The sequence below is a fragment of the Balaenoptera acutorostrata genome, chromosome 1 (genome assembly GCF_949987535.1).
Source record: "Balaenoptera acutorostrata chromosome 1, mBalAcu1.1, whole genome shotgun sequence".
Taxonomy (NCBI): Eukaryota; Metazoa; Chordata; class Mammalia; order Artiodactyla; family Balaenopteridae; genus Balaenoptera; species Balaenoptera acutorostrata.
Window position 1 is genome coordinate 31,828,985 of NC_080064.1, and position 19,884 is coordinate 31,848,868.

The 19,884-nt window shown below is 38.1% G+C and overlaps 1 protein-coding gene across 2 annotated transcripts in view; it reads right to left on the minus strand.

Annotated features, from left to right (window-relative positions):
* Positions 1-2,157: 2,157 nt before the first annotated feature.
* Positions 2,158-19,884, minus strand: part of RHBDL2 (rhomboid like 2) — a 52,993-nt gene continuing 35,266 nt past the window's right edge. The window contains exons 5-8 of one of the 2 annotated variants that reach the window (XM_007164737.2): positions 9,289-9,389; positions 7,566-7,626; positions 3,354-3,415; positions 2,158-2,585 (exon numbers count right to left, since the gene is read on the minus strand). In XM_007164737.2, the coding sequence (XP_007164799.2) occupies positions 2,406-2,585; positions 3,354-3,415; positions 7,566-7,626; positions 9,289-9,389 (404 nt within the window). In that variant the 3' untranslated portion in view covers positions 2,158-2,405. The remainder of the gene's footprint in view (positions 2,586-3,353; positions 3,416-7,565; positions 7,627-9,288; positions 9,390-19,884) is intronic. The other variant, XM_057540648.1, reaches the window with a different exon arrangement.

A 19,884-nucleotide genomic window follows, 5' to 3' on the forward strand; every position in this document is an offset into this window, starting at 1 on the left:
ACATAGCATTTCTGCTTCTGGATGCTTGAAATATCCATTCATTGATTCATTCTCAAAGACACACTGCACATACTAGGATGTTCACATAGCACTGTTGGTAATAATACAAAATCAGCACAACTTAAGTGTTCAATAGAGGAATGGTTAAATAAACTATAGTACATCTTTATCATTAACAATTCAGAGAATAAAGATCTCTAGGAACTAACAGAAAGATCCCTAAGTCATATTATAAAACAAGTTACAGAACAATACATGTAGTATGATCTCATTTATCTTGTTAAAAACCTTCATTTCATATGTACATTTAAATAGCTAAAACAGCGAGATTAACCCAAACCTTTCTTAGTTTAGGTAAATCTGAGAAGCAAATCATGCTTTGAGAAGTTATACCAAAGTCATCTTCAACTTGTTCTCTGAATTTATCCCTTGGTGGGTATAGAGCAGATTCAGTGCAGTTCAATGCAATGAGTGAGTCAGCCGTCAACTGAAAGCCATTTCCCTTTCTGCTCATCCTGAGTCGAAAAAGGTCTAGGAGAATATACACCCAACTGTTGACAAAGGTCATCACAAGGGAAAAGAGCAGGTTTGGGATGGAAAGGTAAAAGAGTTTCTTTTAAGTTCTTTGTTTAACCAAGAACATAACTGTATTCTCATACTCAAATTTTAAAGAATTCTGAAACAAATCCCAGATCAGCTTTTCTCAAAATGCTAAAATACTACTTTTCTCACTATATCTAATTAAGCATGTATCCTCCTTTCAGAATACAGCAACATGTTTAGGTGGGTTTTAAATAAAACATGCTTATGGTAAAAGAAGAAAAAATTGTATTTCCTGCGTTCAGGTGACCTAAAACTACTATTTTGGAAAAAGAATGGCCAGCAATCTGGGTTCCATACAAGAAAAGGACACAGGCATCCCAGCTTTCAGATGACATTTTACCTTTTGTAAATACCCACTCATAGAAGAGCCACTAGCCACGTAAAGGATGAGAATCTTATCATAGATGAGACTCCAAAAAGAGTCCAGGTACATAGTGTGCACGAGAAAGATAGTTCCAGGTTCCTTGGGATCCTAGACACACTGTTCAAATCTTTTTTGTTTTGTTTGGCTGAGTTGGGTCTTTGTTGCTGCACATGGGCTTTCTCTAGTTGCAGCGAGTGGGACTACTCATTGCAGTTGTTGCAGAGCACGGGCTCTAGGCAAGCGGGCTTCAGTAGTCGCAGCACACGGGCTCAGTAGTTGTGGCGCAAGGGCTTAGTTGCCCACACTATTTGAATCTTAAACTAGCAATCCAGAGAATTCTTCTATAAGGTATTTCTACCATTCTTGGTACACCCTTAGAAATGTTTCTTCCCATACTCCCATGATATTTTTTAAAAATAAATTTATTTATTTGTTTATTTATTAATTTTGGCTGTGTTGGGTCTTTGTTGCTGTGCACGGGCTTTCTCTAGTTGCGGCGAGCGGGGGCTACTCTTCATTGCGGTGCGCGGGCTTCTCATTGCGGTGGCTTCTTTTGTTGTGGAGCACGGGCTCTAGGCGTGCGGGCTTCAATAGTTGTGGTGCGTGGACTCAGTAGTTGTGGCTCGCAGGCTCTAGAGCATCAGGCTCAGTAGTTGTGGCGCACAGGCTTAGTTGCTCTGAGGCATGTGGGATCTTCCTGGACCAGGGCTCGAACCCATGTCCCCTGCATTGGCAGGCAGATTCTTAACCACTGCGCCACCAGGGAAACCCCACCATGATACAATAAACTTTTGGTATTTGGGGAACACAGCACTGATAGACCAGGAGGGCAGGAGAATATGGGCTGTCAAGTCATGACCAACCTTTAAATCCTGCCCCCTCTTAGACAAGTTACTTGATTTTTTTTAAGAGTTCCCATATCCTCCTCTCTAAGATACAGAGTAATAGCTGCCTTTCTGGGTTGTTAAAAAGATGAGCAATAATGCATATAAAGCACCCCAAACAGTGACTTATCGACTCGAACAGTGATGGAAAGTGATAATCAATAGTCTGACAGATGTGAAAAGTTTTTATTTTCAGCATAGAACATTATTTGTGGATTCTATCAAGCAATCTCTATAGTATACCCTCGTAGGAGAGCAAGTCTCTTTTAGAGGATACATACCCTCACGCAGCACACCTGGGAAAGAGCCAATCTTTAGTTCTCACTTCCCTTCCCTTTTCTTTCTTCCTCTTCCCCCTCATGCACTCAGAAGAGCCCCTTCCTTAAACCCTAACTCCTTTTGTAAGCAGTCTTTGAAACTGACGACTTCAAGGGTGTTTTGTCCTGTTTATAAAATTGTTAGCATTTGCTGGGACTTCTCTGTTTCTTCATAGAGAGTTCTCCAGTTTTTTCCCAGATGCCTCCTTTTATTAATTGGTTTGTGTTAGGGGCAAGTCAGTTCGCTGGGGATAGGAAAATGTTGAAAAACACAGCAAATAAGACGCAAGCTAAATAAGCTGCAATTGCTATCCAAAACCTTGGATCTTTCAGCAGTGCCTTATCAAAGCAGCTGAACACGGTATAACCAATGGACATTCCAGCAAATCCACCTGCAATGTGAGCTGCAAAAGACACCTTGAGAAAAAAGGGGGAAAAAACGGGAATAAGTGAAGAAAATGTTAATTGCATATTTCAGCTGTTTAAAAAACAAATACCATCCCAGTCAAAGAGTCTTAAAAGTCTGAACGGCAAGGTGGTGAGACAAAAGAGACAAAAAAACTCCATGTGCACAGAGAGGAGATATTCCAAATCATGCAAAGCTAAAAAAAATATCAGTTCACTGACTCTGAGTACACAAGACAGAGCCATCATTTCTCTTTAATCTTGGTCATCATTGCGTTTAGGATGGTTCTATATAAGGCCAACCAAGAGAGTAAGAGTTGAGGTGCCATGAGGGATCTCTATAGGAGCATAATCTGATCGCACATAAATGGAATGTCTAAATTAAAAAATACACACAGATAGTCAAACGGAAACTACCAAATTCAAAGACCAATTTCAATAAAACCGGAAATCTTTGTCAGTTTTCTTTTTATTGTAAATTCATCTGGACCCAAATTATTGCTGCTTTCCAATCTGCATTTTATTCTCTGTGAAGTCCCTTCACTCCTGTTTTTTGAAATAGCTACCAGTATAGCAGGTGCAGAGAACTAGAGCCAGTTGTCAGGGCTATGAGAGAGAGAAGTGAAAAGGACAATCCAAAAGGCTGATTTCCTCAGGAATTTTCTTAACTTCCAATTGTAAAACTGACTGCCCTAAATCTCAGAATTGTTGCCCCTATTTGGTGACCCTTTTTAGCTATTGATATGATAGGTAATATAAAAAATAATAAGTTGAACTCACCGGGGACCCATTTGCAGGGACAAAGAACCTTCTGTAGAGAGCAAATCCCATGTCCGACACAACTAGAAGGGAAAACAGCCCAGTGAAGCCCCACGATCTCCAAAATAGTGCGCCAGTTTTTTTTGGTTCCCCTCTAGCAATGGTAGCAACGTTTATTGAGACTTACTCTGTGCTAGGTACTGTTCTAAGAGTTTTACATGTACTAGCCTCCATCATTAATCCTCACAACAACCCCATGAAATAGGTACTATCATTATCCCATTTTATAGATGTATTGATCCAACAAGTATTTATTGATTATCTCCCATGTGCCAGGCACTATTCTAGATGGTGGAGATACTGCCGTGAACAGATCAGACTGCCTCATGGAACTGAAAGTCTAGTTGGGGAAGGCAAGTGAATAAGTAAAAAAATACAGTATTGTCAAATGGTGCTTAGTGCTATGGAGAACACACAAAGAGAAGAAGGAGAATTGGGAATGCTGGGAGTAGGGTGTGATTTTTAACTGGAGAGTCAGGGAGGAGCTCAAGGAGAATATGGCATTTGATAGAGATAAGGGAGCAAGCCATGCTGACCTTTGAAGTAAGAGTCCTCTAGGCAGAGGGCAGTGCAAAGTCCCTAAGGCAGGACCATCCGTACCTGGTGTGTTTGAGGAATACCAAAGCAGTTGATCTGGTTGCATAGGTGGTTTTCAAAGGATGGTTCCCTGCCCCACTGGGGATCCCAGCATCACCGGGAACTTACTAGAAATGAAAATTCTCAGGCCCACCCCAGACTTACTGAACCAGAAACTCTAAAGGTAGGGCTCAGCAGTCTGTGTTTTAACAAGACCTTCAGGTGATTCTGGACTAAAGTTAGGGATAAAGTAGTAGGTGATGAGATCAAACAGAAGCAGATGCAGATCATGTAGGGCCCTTATGGACCATTGTAAGGACTTTGACTTTTACGCTTTGAAGCTTTTGAGCACAGGAGTGACATGTCTGATTTATGTTTTTAAAAGATGATTCTGGCTGCTGTATAGGAAACATACTCTGAGGAAGCAAAGACAGGAGCAAGCAGACAAGCTAATTACTACTACTGCAGCAACCCAAGTGAGGAATGACGGTGGTGTTTTATACATAAACCAAAACAGAGGTTAAGTACTTGCCCAAGGCCGCCCATCTCAGAGGCAGTAGTGGGATTTGAACCTTAAGCAGTCTGACTGTGGGAGGCTTCACTCTCACCCACCACACTAATCGCCTCTGATTACCATCAGGAGTACAGAAGATGGGCCAAAAAAGGAAATAAGTCCACATCTTCTAATGGAACAGTGAGAGCCAGAACTTAGACATTCCTCAAATAAGTCAGACCTCTGATGCTAAAAGAGCTTCCAGGTTTCTTGGCTTAGAAGAACTCTGCCCTACATGTGTACTTGGAAACATCTCCTGCAGCTGTCACATTCCACACCCATCCCCCAATTCCCTGTGCTCTACTTAGTGAATGTCCTAGGAGAGAGAAAGACCTAGTCCTTGCCTTTGGGAAAACAGCATCAGGACCATGTGTTCTGGCTAGTTTCCCTTTCAATACAGTATTGACACTGAAGTCACTGGATAGAAATTGAGGTCGAGGAGAAGTACTCAATGTTAATTTAATTGTAAATGACTATCACACAAAATGCTGGATAAATGTGGCTATATTGTTTTTTCGATCATTTGCAATTCCTGATCCAGTTTAATAACGAGATAGGACGAGGAAAGTATAAGAAAACCACTGCTGGAAAACAGGGTTGACTTACTGGAGACAGTTACTTTGGTCTAGTCTTCCACAGTTGGAGACCTCCTTTCAAAAACTCTTTGTAACCCTTAGCAATTCAATTTCTCTCTTGTTTTGGCACCTTCTGACTTATATCTGCCTGGCCCTTTCTGCTTCCCAGGGGAGTTTACTTCTAAGCTGCTGCAGTCTCTAAACTGAGACCTGTCTTCCCACCTGAAAAGAAGCCCTCATTCCAATAAACCAAATCATTGTCTTCAGTAAAATTTGACACTCATTTTAAGGGAGCTGCCTTTATATGGATTTTTTGAAGGATGAAAATGTGAGATTTCCTGAACTTTTTCCAGGGAAGCTCAGTTGCTTTGTTAGAAAACAGATCCAACAAATAATGCTTAATGAAGGAAGGTCCTAGGGCCAATTGCCCTTCACAATTAGGAATAATATTTACCATTAAAAAAAAAAAACTATACATTTTCCCAAGGAAACATGTTTAAAATTAAAATGTACTTGTATTTCATTAATCCGCAGTTTGTTCTAACTTCTCTCATTTTCAGTAGTAGGTAAACCAGGCCAAAGAACTTTTAGAAATGGCCTGTGGGGAAGGTTGATGTTAGTGTGTCCTACCTATGTTTGTAGGATATAATAAAAGCACATCATTCAGTGATTGTATTACTTACCTCAAGAACGACAGAATGTTTAAAGCAACTATACCCCAATTAAAAAAAGAAAAGAAAGAATGACAGAATGTTACATAAACTGTATTTGGAGATAACCCTGTGCATGAGGAAAGGGCTTTTACTCCAACATTAAAGGGCATTAGAGTATTAAAACCTTTTTCTCATTGAGGGTTTGAGGCTTATTTTACAAAAGTCATTCATAATTACCTGAAAGAAACAGATTGACTGATGACCCAGGTAACTTGTGTAAGAATATTTTTCTGTCTAAGGACTTGTCCCTTGGTTCTGGTTGTGACTCAGACGGCTCTGCCTGCACGGCAACTCTCCTAACTAACTCCCAGGCACCTGTCCTCCCTTCTGTGCTGACTAGTTTCCCTCACTTTTTGGATTTCTTATGGAGAAAAACAGTATATATGGTATGGTATAAACTAGAAACAAGTCACTTCTTTTCTCTCAGGATGAAATATTGTTTTTACAGTTAAATTGTTCATAAACTTAATTTAGTCTCTTTTTTGAACTCTTGATACCAATTTGCAGAATCATTTTTTCCTACTATGTGGACAGCCAAAAGCTTAGCCTGTATCAAGTGTCACTTCTGTCTTGGCCTTCAAGTCTGAGCCGACAGTCTGGCCCCAGGGTCAGCCTTCTCCCCGCACCCTCCATGCAGATACAGCTTCAGCAGGAGCAGATCCAGAAATACAAGTTACCAGCCCTGCCTTCACTCTTGTTTGCTTCTACTCTGTATGGCCTGCCACCCATCCAAAATCCTGACTTTCAGACCCGCCTAAAATTCCACCTCTTCTCCAGATTGAACGTACTCCCTAAGCTCTTTCAGCATGTAATTCTAGACTATCATTCTTGGAGATTTCCAAAGCCACATCAGTCATGCTCCTAGTTCCCTGACCCCTCTCTTCCTTCACCTCTGCTCTCATCCTCAATCCTCAGCCACCACTCCATGCTTATATCCTAGATCAGTTTTTTTTTTTATCTGAAATTGAGGAAGAAAATGGATTATATGAATGGTTTTCAAGCTTTCCCTTTCTGACAAAATCATACGCAGAATCTAACGTGTGAACAAGAAAAATCCAGTATATAAAACATAAATGACAGCAGAAAGTAACACAACATTTTAAATCAACTATACTCCAATAAAAAAATTTTTTAATAAAAAATTTTAAAAATCCAGGGGCTTCCCTGGCACCGCAGTGGTTAAGAATCTGCCTGCCAATGCAGGGAACACGGGTTCGAGCCCTGGTCCAGGAAGATCCCACATGCCACAGAGCAACTAAGCCCGTGCACCACAACTACTGAAGCCCGCGCACCTAGAGCCCGTGCTCCACAACAAGAGAAGCCACCACAATGAGAAGCCCGCGCACTGCAGCGAAGAGTAGTCCCCGCTCGCTGCACCTAGAGAAAAGCCTGCGTGCAGCAACGAAGACCCAACGCAGCCAAAGATAAATAAGTAAATAAATATTTTAAAATATATATATATTTTTTTAAATCCATAAACGATGGTATTGTGGTTGAAGTGGACAGAGTGCCTCGAGCCCTGCTCTCTTGACTCCCTGCACTCCAGAAAGAAACAGAGGCACTTCTAAGAACCACCCACCAGGGTCTGTGAAAACTCCATTCACACCTTTCTGCTTAGGGCTATGAAGCCGAACCATTCTTTCTGACTCTAGGCTGATGGTCATCCTACTTGTTAGTGTTTGGGAAATGTGAGAAGGCTTTCTGAAGGTTGAACCCATAAAATTGAAGGTGTGAAGTGTTCACAAAACACACTTACTTATAAGGACGATGATGAGTAGTCTGATAATTCCAAAGGCAGGAATCATTTCTCGAAAATTCTTGCAAAGAGATAAATAATAATATAAGCTATCTATTGGCAAATGAAACTTCAACTGTCCTCCCCCTTCATCTGCTTTATCATTTAAAATAAAGTGTGAGTGTCAAATATTTGCAAAACAAAGCATCGGTGTAACAGCCCAGTTTTCAAATGTATTTGGGAAGCACAGTGCTGGTGCACTTTGGAGTGAAAATGAAACATGATATTAAATTCCTTGATATAAAGTAGGCACAATTTTATTAGCAGGAAATAATCTAAATATAAGTAATAAAAAATCAACACTTAATATGTCATAGATAGATAGTTAATGCATGCTGTCAAACTAAATCTGATGAAATATTTCCAAGTTTTTTGGTTAATATTCATTTGATACATCTTTACCCTCTTTCTAAGTAGGAGTTAGCAAAGACAACTAAAATTTAAGTATTACCTTTATTTTTTTAGATAATTTCAAAAAATTTTAAATGTCGGTCCAAAAACAACCCAGTTGGATTTTAGCTTTGAAAAATCTCACACCAGCTTGCAGTACCCTCGTGTGTTACTAGAGGACAGAGCAGACTCAGAAAGACACTCCCACTTCAGCCCGAGTTACCTCTCCCTTCCCTTTCAAGTTAACTCTCTTCCCAGAGAGTAGAGATGCTGAAATAGCTGTGTTTATTCTAAATCAATTATTTTCAAATTGTTGTGACCATGACCTACAGTAAGAAATAATTTACATAACACACATAAATCAAATAGTACTTATCCTTATTACATGTGATGTGTACTGAAAATTTTGTTTGTAAAGGGATTTCACAATCCCTTCAGCTGCGTTCACAACCACTAATGGGTTGCAATCCAAAGTTTGAAAAACATTTTTCTAAATGACTTCTATTTTTTGAGCAGTTTTTTAATTGATTCATATTTCTTCCTCCTAGAGTATCTTTAAAGCACACCTATGTGATTAAAGGGTTAATTTAGTCAGGATTTTAGCCTGTTTGAAAAAGTGATTGGCATCTCACATACTATATCATGGGCGTGTAAAATGGTATGCAACTTTGGAGGCATTTATCAATGAAAATGTAAAACCTTCACCCAGTAAATCCACTTCTAGGAATTTACCTGCAAAAAGAATCACACAAATGCAAAAAGATAGGTGTGAAAGAACATCCCTTACAGCATTATTTTGAAATGTGAAAAGCTGTAATCACCCGAGATTTCTTTTCAATTAAGGATTAAATGTCGGGATACAGCTATATAGAGCGTGATGTGGAGCACCTGAAAAGACTGAGCTGGATTTCTGTGTACTGCCATGAGTAGATAGGATACTTTATGTTAAGATGCAGAACAATATAAGGGTAGTTCCATTTTTGTAGCATTACTATTGGTAGAATTTTGAATACACATAGAAAATGTCTGAAAGGATGTATATGAAACTGTTAACAGATACTAAATTGGCAACTTTGACTTCCTATTTTTTAATTTTGAATTTTATTTAATATTCATTATTTTTGAGATCGGGGGAAAAAATAAAGATAAAATATGAAAGGAAAACTCTTGTGGCCAAATGGAAGATGTGTTCTTAGTAAATATTGATAAATGAAGATCCCCTGAACCAAATACAAGTAATTGTTTTTTAAAAAAAAAATTTAAGGTCCATAGATTCCACTCCCAAAGTTCTTACCACTAGAACATTCATGAAATAGCCTCCCATCAGAGCATAGACTCCTCCTGAAGCACCCACAAGAGATTTGAGTGGGTCAAAGATGGAGCTGGCAAGAGATCCTAAAGAAATAAAACACAAAGAATCAGATATGACTATAAAAATCATGAAGGATAAATCTTTCTAATCTAAGGTAAAAGTTGGGGAAGCTTGGACAATTATATTAACAAACAACAAATTCACTTTGTCCCTTCCATACTAGAAAAGTATAGCTATGTGGGCTAACTCCCTCAATTTTTATGAAACATTAAATGTTCAATATGAAGACAGTATAACGGTGACAAAAACACAGGCTCTGGAGCCAGAATAACCAACTGTGACTTGAGCAAGTTTCTTAATGTCTCTGTGCCTTAGTTTCCCTGTCTACAAAATGGGGGTACTAATAGAACTTACCTCAATGGGTTGTCAGGAGAAGTAAATGAGTTTATATGTGCATCATGCTTAGAACATTCTGTGACATGTATTTTATACTTGTTAGCCATTGTTTCAAAATATCCTACATGTTCAGCCAAAACTATCAAAATACCTGAGACATTCCAACATTTTACTATCTAAAGGCTAGCTTTCTCATGGAGTCAAGATGTGGTCTCAGAATCCTTCTTAACATACTATTCAGTCACATTCACCAGGCAAGATGAAACCTATTTGCTAACCCAATCTTATATTGCCTGAACCAAAACAAGACTTCAGAACCACCTTATGAAACTCTGAGGTGTTCTCTCTGTACTGCTTAGTTCTATTACTCATTCTCTTGCCTTCAAGGCCCTCCTTCATTCCTTAGGATACAATACAATACAATACCTACTTTATGCAAAAAAGACAAAGTGTCTGACCTTAGGAATTTTACAAATGGATGAGCAAACGGTTATCATAAAATGCAGAATATAACAACTACTATGATTTTTTTTAATGTAATAAATTTGCCATGGAAGCATTTAGGGAAGAATGACTTTCTCAGCAGAGAGGTGGAAGCCCTGCTACTCTGAGAGGAGGGAGACAGCATTTTGATTAAACTCTGGAGACCCTTTAAGATTGGACAGGGAAAACAAGGGGGAAGAAGGTCAGGACTTGGGGATCTAGAATAGCAAAGACATAGAAACAAAGTTATATGGATGACTGAAGATCAGTGAGAAGTAGTCCATTAGGATTAAAGCAGTGGTTTTCAAATGTTAACCTACAAACTAGGGCTAGGGTGGTTGTGTCTTAATCATGAGAAATTTATTTTTAAAATACAGATGTCCCCTTCTGGCCACAGTGAAGTAACAAGGATAAAATTTTTCCTCCTGCTTGAAACAGCTGAAAGCAGTGGACAAAATACACAAAACAATGGTCTTCAAGATACTGGACATCAGATAACAAAGGACAGTGAATCCTGAGAAACAAGAAATAAATAAGATGAGTTGACTAATTGCCCAGCTTACTGCCTTGAGCGAGACTGTAGGCTGCAGTACATGAAGGGGGAACATAGGCAGATCACAGTAAGCTTTAAGTTGATGAGACAGAGTCTAGAGTCTAGGTCCATATAGATCCAGGCAGCTAGAGTTCAGACTGCTTCCAAGTAACTTAACTGAGTTACAGAACAAATCTAAGGAATGTTTATAGGAATATAATAATATCCACTATCCAAAGATAAAATGTCTAGCATCCAGACAAAAATTGTCAGACATGCAAAGAAGCAGGAAAATAAGACACATAATGAAGAGAAAAAAATTCAATTAAAACCTAACAAAACTGGGAATTCCCTAGCGGTCCAGTGGTTAGAACTCCAGGCTCTCACTGCTGAGGGCCTGGGTTCAATCCCTGGTTGGGGAACTAAGATCCCACAAGCCATGTGGCACAGCCAGAGAACAAAAAACAAAAACAAACAGACAAAGAAACCTACCAAAACTAAAAAAAGAGTTACCATATATGATACAGCAATCCCATTCCTAGGCAAATATCCGGAGAAAACTACAACTTGAAAACATACCTGCACTGCAATGTTCACTGCAGCACTAGTTACAATAGCCAAGACATGGAAGCAACCTAAATGTCCATCAACAGATGAATGGATAAAGAAGATGAGGTAAAAAATTTAAAAAAAAAGAAGTGGTATACATACACAGTGGAATAGTACTCAGCCATAAAAAAAGAATGAAAACAATGCCACTTACAGCAACATGGATGGACATAGAGATTATCACACTAAGTGAAGTAAGCCAGACAGAGAAAGACAAATATAATATGATATCACTTATATGTGGAATCTTTTTTTTAACATCTTTATTGGAGTATAATTGCTTTACAATGGTGTGTTAGTTTCTGCTTTATATGGAATCTTTAAAAAATGATACAAGTGAACTTATTTTCAATAGAGAAATAGACACACAGGCATAGAAAACAAATTTATGGTTATCAAAAGGGAAGGGGGGAGGGATAAATTAGGAGTTTGAGATTAACATATACACACTATTATATATAAAATAGGTAACCAACAAGGACCTACTATATAGCACAGGGAAATATACTCAATATCTAGTAGCAACCTATAAGGGAAAAGAATCTGGAAAAAATAAAAATATATGTATATATGTATATATCTGAATCACTTTGCTGTACACCTGAAACTAACACAATATTGTTAATCAACTATACTTCAATTTAAAAAATAAAAATAAAAACTACCAAAACTGACACATGTGTAAGATTTAGCAAGTAAGGGCAATAAATAATTATTACAACTATATTCTATATGTTCAAAAGTTAAATAGCACTATATAAGAAATGAAACAGGCTCAAATCAAACTTCTAAAGATGAAAACTATAATGTCTAAAATGAAAACATAAACTTGTTCAGTTGATTGGCTGATTAGACATTTCAGAAGAAAAGATTAGTGAACATGAAGACATGGCAATAAAACTATCCAAAATAAAACACACAGAGAAGAATATTTTTTAAAATGCATAGAGCATTAATGAGCTATAGGTCAATTTCAAGCAGTCTTCTGATATGTATAATAATAAACACATAATTGGAGTCCCCAGAAAAGAGGAATGAAAGCAGATACAGAAAAAAATACTTGAAGAAATTATGGCCAAAGTTTTTCCAAAGTTTTATGAAAACTATAAACCCACAGATCCAAGAACCTCAACAAATCCCGAACACAAGAGACGTGAAGAAAAGCACACCAAGGCATAACAAAATCACATTCTCAAAACAGTTAAAAGTCTTAAAAGCATCCAGAACAAAAAGACATGCTTCATACTGAGAAACAAAGATAAGGATGACAACAGATTTCTCATTGGAAACAATGCAAATGAGAAAACAACACTAGAGCAACATTTTAAAGTACTGAAAGAAAAATACTGTCAAGCTAGAATTCCAAACCTAATAAAATATATTACAAAAATGAAGGCAAAGTAAAGATTTTTTTTTCAGACATACAGAGGCTGGAAGAATTGATGACGAACAGACTCATGCTAAAAGAAATGTTAAAGGAAATCCTCAGGAAGACAAAAAAAGATATCAGATGGAAATATGGAGCTACACAAAGGAATGAAGAGCATTAGAAATGGTAAGGACGTGGGCAAATATACAAGATTTTGTTATTATTTAAATCTCTTTAGAAGTTCATTGTTTAACAGTTAAACTATTAGACTAACTACTAGGAATAATAAGTGAATTTATCAAGGTTGGAGGATACAAGATCAATATACAAAAAATCAACTGTATTTCTATGTAATAGCAATGAAAAATTAGAAGTAGAAATTTTAAAAATAGTACCATTTACAGTACATCAAAAATATGAAATATAGAAATAAATCTGACCCCAAAAATGTACAAGACCTAAACACTGAAAACTAAAAAAGATGTTGAAATGAATTTTGAAAGACCTAAATAAATAGAAGTCCATACCTTGTTCATGGGTTGGAAGACTCCGATATTGTTAAAATGTCAATTCTCCCCAAGTTGATCTAAAGATTCATTGCAATCCAAATCAAAATCCCAGTAGACTTTTTTGTAGAAACTGACAAACTGATTCTAAAGTTCACATGGAAATGCAAAGGACCTAGAATAACCAAACCAACTTTGAAAAAGAGCAGAGTTGGAGCACTGGCACATCCCAATTTCAAGACTTAATAGAAAACTACAGTAATCAAGACAGTATGGTATTGGTGTAAAGATATACAAATATATGAGGGAAACACAACAGAAAGTCCAGAAATAAACTCACATATATATGGACAACTGATTTTGACAAGATGCAAAGGCAATTCAGTAAAGAAAGGATTGTCTTCTCAACCAATGATGCTGGAACAGTTAGACATTTACATTCAAAAAAGTGACACTTCAATCCATATCTTGCACCATGTATAAAAATGGATCGTATACCTAGATGTAAAGCCTAAGATTATAAAACTTCTAGAACAAAACACAGAGAAAATCTTTGTGACCTTGGGCTAGGCAAAATTTCTTAAATATGACACTAAAAGCATAATTCCTAAAATTTAAAAACTGATAAATTATACTTAATCAAAATTCAAAAATTTGACTCTTCAGAAGATACTGTTAAGAGAATGAAAAGGCAAGCAACAGACTAGAAGGCAATATTTGTAAGTCACATATGTGATAAAGAACTTGTAATAGGGACTTCCCTGGTGGCACAGTGGCTAAGAATCCACCTGACAATGCAGGGGACAAGGGTTCAATCCCTGGTCCAGGAAGATCCCACATGCCGCAAAGCAACTAAGCCCGTGTGCCACAACTACTGAGCCTGTGCTCTAGAGCCCACGAGCCCATGTGCCACAACTACTGAAGCCCACGTACTCTAGGGCCTGCATGCCACAACTACTGAGCCCGCATGCTGCAACTACTGAAGACCAAGTGCCTAGAGCCCATGCTCTGCAAGAAGAGAAGCTACCACAATGAGAAGCCCACGTACTGCAATGAAGAGTAGACCCCACTCGCCGCAACTAGAGAAAGCCCACATGCAGCAATGAAGACCCAACGCAGCCAAAAGAAAAAAAAAAGAAATTGTAATAATAATATATAATAAGGAATGTAAAAGAATGCAATTCAATTTTTTTTTAATTTGGTTGCGCTGGGTCTTAGTTGCGGCAGGCAGGCTCCTTAGTTGCAGCATGTGGGCTTCCTTAGTTGTGGCAGGCAAACCCTTAGTTGTGGCATGCATGTGGGACCTAGTTCTCTGACCAGGGATCGAACCCAGGCCCCCTGCATTGGGAGCGCAGAGTCTTAACCACTGCACCACCAGGAAGTCCCCGTAACTCAATTTTTAAATGGGCAAAAGATTTAAACAGATACTTTACTGAAGAAGATATATGGATAGCAACTGAGTACATTAAAAGATGTTCACCATCATTCTCATTAGGAAATGCAAATTTAAACCCAATGAGATACCTTTATATACCCAACAGACTGGCTAAAATTAAAAGACTGACCATACCAAGTGTTGATGAGTATATGGAGGAACTGGAACTTATGGTGGGGATGTAAAATGGTACCACTTTGTTACCATGCGACCTAATAATTCCACTCATCGGTATATACACAAGAGATCCACACAAAAACTTGTACACAAATGTTTATAACAGTATTATTAATAAGAGCCAAAAAGTGTAAACAACCCAAATGTCCACCAAATGGTGAATGGATAAAGAAAATGTGGTATATCCATACAATGGAATGTGGTCCAGCAATAAAAAGGAATGAAGTACTTATACACACTCCAACATGGATGAAGGATGAAAACATTATGCTAAGTGGAAAAAAAAGTCAAAAAAGATCACATTTTATGATTCCGTTTATATGAAATGTGCAGAATGGGTAAATCTAAAGAGACAGAAAGTAGATTAGTGGTTGTCTAAGGCTGGGGAAGGGATTTGGGGTGAGGAGTGGGGAGTGACTGCTAATGGGCACAGGGTTTCTTTGGGGCACAAAAATATTCTAAATTTAGATTGTGATAAAGGGTGCATAACCCTGTAAATTAATTAAAAAACATTGAATTATACAGTTTAAATGGGTGAACTGTATGGCATATGAATTATATCTCAGTAAAGCTATTTTAAAATTTGGTAGTTTCTTAAAAGTTAAAAGTAACCCCATGATAGAATCCAGCCATTCTATTCCTAGGTATTTACCCAAGAGAACTGAAAACATTTGTCCACACGAAGACTGTACACCAGTGTTCATAGCAGCTTCATCTGTAATAGTCCCAAACTGGAAACAACCCAAACAAACAACAAACAACAAACAACCCTGTTGTTTGTCCAACAACAGGAGAATGGATAAACAAATTGCTGTATATTCCCACCATGAACTACTACTCAGCAACAAAAAGGAATCAACTATTCATACACACAACAACATGGACAAACCTCAGAATAATTATGCTGAATAACAGAAGTGACAAAAAAAAAAAAAAAGAATACTCCATGATTCCATTTATATAAAATTCTAGAAAATACACCTGAACCTATGATAATCAGTGGTTGCCAGGGGAAGGTGAGGGAGGGACAGAGAGAGGCAGGAAGATGAGATTCCAACAGGTTACTGGAAACTGGGGGGGGGGGGGGGGGGGGCGGGGGGGGCGGGAGTAACGTTCATTACCTTGACTGTGGTGATAGTTTCATGGTTATATACACATATCAAAACATCAACAGTTATTATACGTCAATTATACCTCACTAAACAGAAAAACAAAAGAACACAGATCCTAGGGCCATGCTCTCAGAGATTCTGATTCAGTAGATCTGGGTGGGATCTGAATAACTTTAGCTTTAACAAGCTCTCCAGGTGCTTCTGACCGTCAGTCAGGTTGGGGGACCCTGAGCGGAGTGCAGGCCGGCGCTCCTCAATCTTTACTAGTCACCTGTGGATTTGTTCAAATGCAAGTTAGTAGGTCTGGTGTGGGGCTCAAAATTCTGCGTTTTAACAAGGTCCCAGTTGATACCAATACTGCTAATTCAAGACCACGCTTTGCCAGGAGCAAGGGTAGGGAAACTAAAATGATGTTACATATGAAGGAATCTAGGAAAAAAGCAAAGCAATGGGAGAAATGGATGAAAGCGGTCAAAAGGTAAAAATAAAGTATTACCGCTTCCCTCATTTAAAAAAAAAAAAAGCAAAACAAGAAAGACACTGAGCAGGAAGAAACTTTCAGAGGTGATAGATACGTTTACAGCATAGAATGTGGTGATGAGTTCACGGGTGTATATTTATGTCCAAATTCATCAAGTTGTATACATTAAATATGTACAAAATTTTGTATGTCAATCACACCTCAAAAGCGATTTTAAAAAAGTTTTACGTCGTCTCCCTCTAACCTCTTCATATATAATTTCTTTTTTTAAAACATAATAAAAAAGTTTATTCTTCCTTAAAAAAGAAGAAGGAGAAGGAGGAGAAGAAGAAGAAGAAGAAAAGAATGAAAGGCAGTGGAGCCAGACAGTGGAGGGTAACGCAGAGCAATCTTGGACATTTCAGCTTTCTATCAGCCACTGTAAATGTTTTAGGAAGGGTGTAATATGATCTAATCTGTGTTTGAGGAAGGTGACCAGCAGCAGGTGAAGGAGAGACTGGCATGGCAAAGAGATACCTGCCAAAAGTTATTGCAAAAATAGGCAGAGGATGGGAACAGGTTATTCACGTTCTCTCCTCTCTCTCTACTCTGAAACTGGGGCAAAGCTGATTCCACAGGTTGAAATCAAGCTGTGGGAGAAACAGGTATAGATGCTGGAGCCAGGAAATACGGGTGTGTGCAGGAACAGAAGGAGGAGGTGGAAGAACAAGATCCACAAAGGTAGGAGGGAAGTAGGATGGGGAGCTGCATCGCTAAGCCTGGCCAAGCCTATCTCTTTACCATGTCTCATGATGGTTTCCTGCTCTCTGTCCCCGCTGCTCTGGGAAGCAGGTACAGTTGTGATGGGTAAAATTTTGAGCACCACCATGGGTCAGATGGTGTGTGTCCCCCCCCCCCGCCAAATATGTTGAAGTCCTAACCCCCCAGCACCTCGGAATGTGACCTTATGTAGAAATAGGATTGTTGCAGATGTGACTGGTTAAGACAAGGTCATATTGGAGTATGGTGGGCCCCTAAACCAACATGACTGTGTCCTTACAAGAGGAGGAGACAGGGACACATGAAGGGAGAACGCCATATGACAATGGAGGCAGAGGTTGAAATGCTGCAGCTGCAAGGCAAGGGACTCCAAAGACTGATGGCCACCACCAGAAGCCAGGCAGAGGCAAGGACAGAGTCTCCCACATAGGTTCCGGAGGGAGCATGGCCCTTGACACCTGGATTCAGACTTCTAGCCTCCAGAACTGTGAGATAATGCAGTTCTACTGTTTTAAGCCATCCAGTCTGTGGCAGCCCTAGGAAACTAATACAACTACCCACTGCAGTATAGGTAAATTCGCTTACAAATTACATGTATATGTACCACTGCAGTATAGATATATTCACTTATAAATTACATGTATATGTACCACTACATGTATATGTGTTTAAAAACACAAAAACAGAATTTTAAAGGATGGGATATATTGGTTACACAATATTTTAAAATTATTTTTACTTCATTAATGATATAAAAAATTCTTATCAAGCAATAAAAAGACATGGAGGAAACTTAAATGCATATTACTAAGTGAAACCAATCTGAAAAGGCTACATACTGTATGATTCCAATTATATGACATTCCAATTATATGACATTCTGGAAAAGGAAAACGATGGAGACAGTAAAAAGATCAGTGGTTGCCAGGGGTTGGGGGATGGGGAAGGATGAATGGGTGGATCATAGATGATTTTTAGGATAGTGCAGTTACTCTGTATGATACTGTGATGATGGATACATGTCAGTATACATTTGTCCAAAACCATAGACTGTACAATACCAAGGGTGAACCCTAGTTTTCATGGACTTTGGTTGATTGTGATACATCAATGCAGGTTAATCAGTTGTAAAGAGTGTACCATTCTGTTGATAATGGAGGGGGCTGTGCCTGTGGGGGGGCAGGGGATGAATGGGAAATCTCGATAGCATCCTCTCAGTTTTGCTGTGAACCCCAAACTGCTCTAAAAAATAGTCTTTAAAAAGAAGATCTTTCAGTGAGCAGTGTTATTAAATAAGCTTCATTATTTTTAAAAATCCTGGTTAAATATCATGACAGAAATGCAAAGATATACTTCTAAGTTCAATTATTTTCCATGGAAGTTTTCTCTTAATCACTGTCATTACCAAAATATAAAATTTAAAAACAATGTCCAGTTTCAAATGGAAGAATTGCATCATTGCCTATACTTATTCCAATTATGCAAAACTTTTGTTGTCATGTGGCGATTAATTCCCACCTTCCCTAACATCAGTCATTTGTTCTTGCAAACTAATCAGAAAGTGTTACAGTCAATAAGTTTAAAAACCCACTAGAACTCTTCACTGAGAAATTTTAAATCAATTGAGAAAATTGTTTCCTGGCTTTTTAAGTGTGAACTTGTGAGAGTTATTGCATCTTCTTCAGGAGCAAAATCACATAATGATGGAATGATTTCCATTGACCAGTTTTCAAAATGCCCCTTTCATAGCATGAGTATTTTTGGAAAAGTAGTTACATTATCACTCCTTAAGAGAAATATACTGTTATGTCTTTGAAGAGACATATTTTGTGTTTGTCTTTTCAGCAACATCTGTTAAGTAGCTTACTACTGAAAGCTTTTTGTTATCGCAGAAGAAAAAGAAAATTAGACACCAATCTTTATGTAAAAGAAAAATGCATAAAGTAATCTTTAAAATGAGCAAAAAGTGAGAGGATTCCCTCTCACTGATTTCAGGACTTATTATATAGCTACAGTGGTACTGACTATGTGGTATTGGTGGAGGGGTAGACACATTGATCAATGAAACAAAAAGGATAACCCAGAAATTGTTCCACAAAACTACAGCCAACCGATTTTTGACAAAGGTATAAAAGCAACTCAGTGAAGGAAGAATAGTCTTTTCAACAGGTTATTCCAGAGTATTTGGATATCCATAGGCAAATAAACAAACAAAAAGAAAATCTAAACATCACACTTTATACAAAAACTAACCAACTCAAACGGATCACATACTTAAATGTAAAGTGCAAAACATAACTTCAGAAGATAAGATAGGAGAAAATATTCAAAACTTAGGGCTCGGTGAGGAGTTCTTAGACATGAAACCAAAAGCTCGATTCATAAAAGGAAAACTTGATAAACTGGACTTCATCAAAATTAAAAACTTTTGCTCTGTGAAAGACCCTGTTAAGACAATGAAAACACAAGCTACAGACTGAAAGAGAATATCTATAAACTACATATTTGATAAAGGACTGGGATCTGGAATATATGAAGAGCTCTCAAAATTCAACAGTTAAAAAAAATCTAATTATTTAGATAGTGGGCAAAAGACATGAACAGACATTTCACTGAAGAGGATACACAGATGGCAAATAAGCCCATGAAGAGATGTTCAACATCATTAGCCATTAGAGAAATGCAAATTAAGACCATGATGAGATCACACACGTGCGAG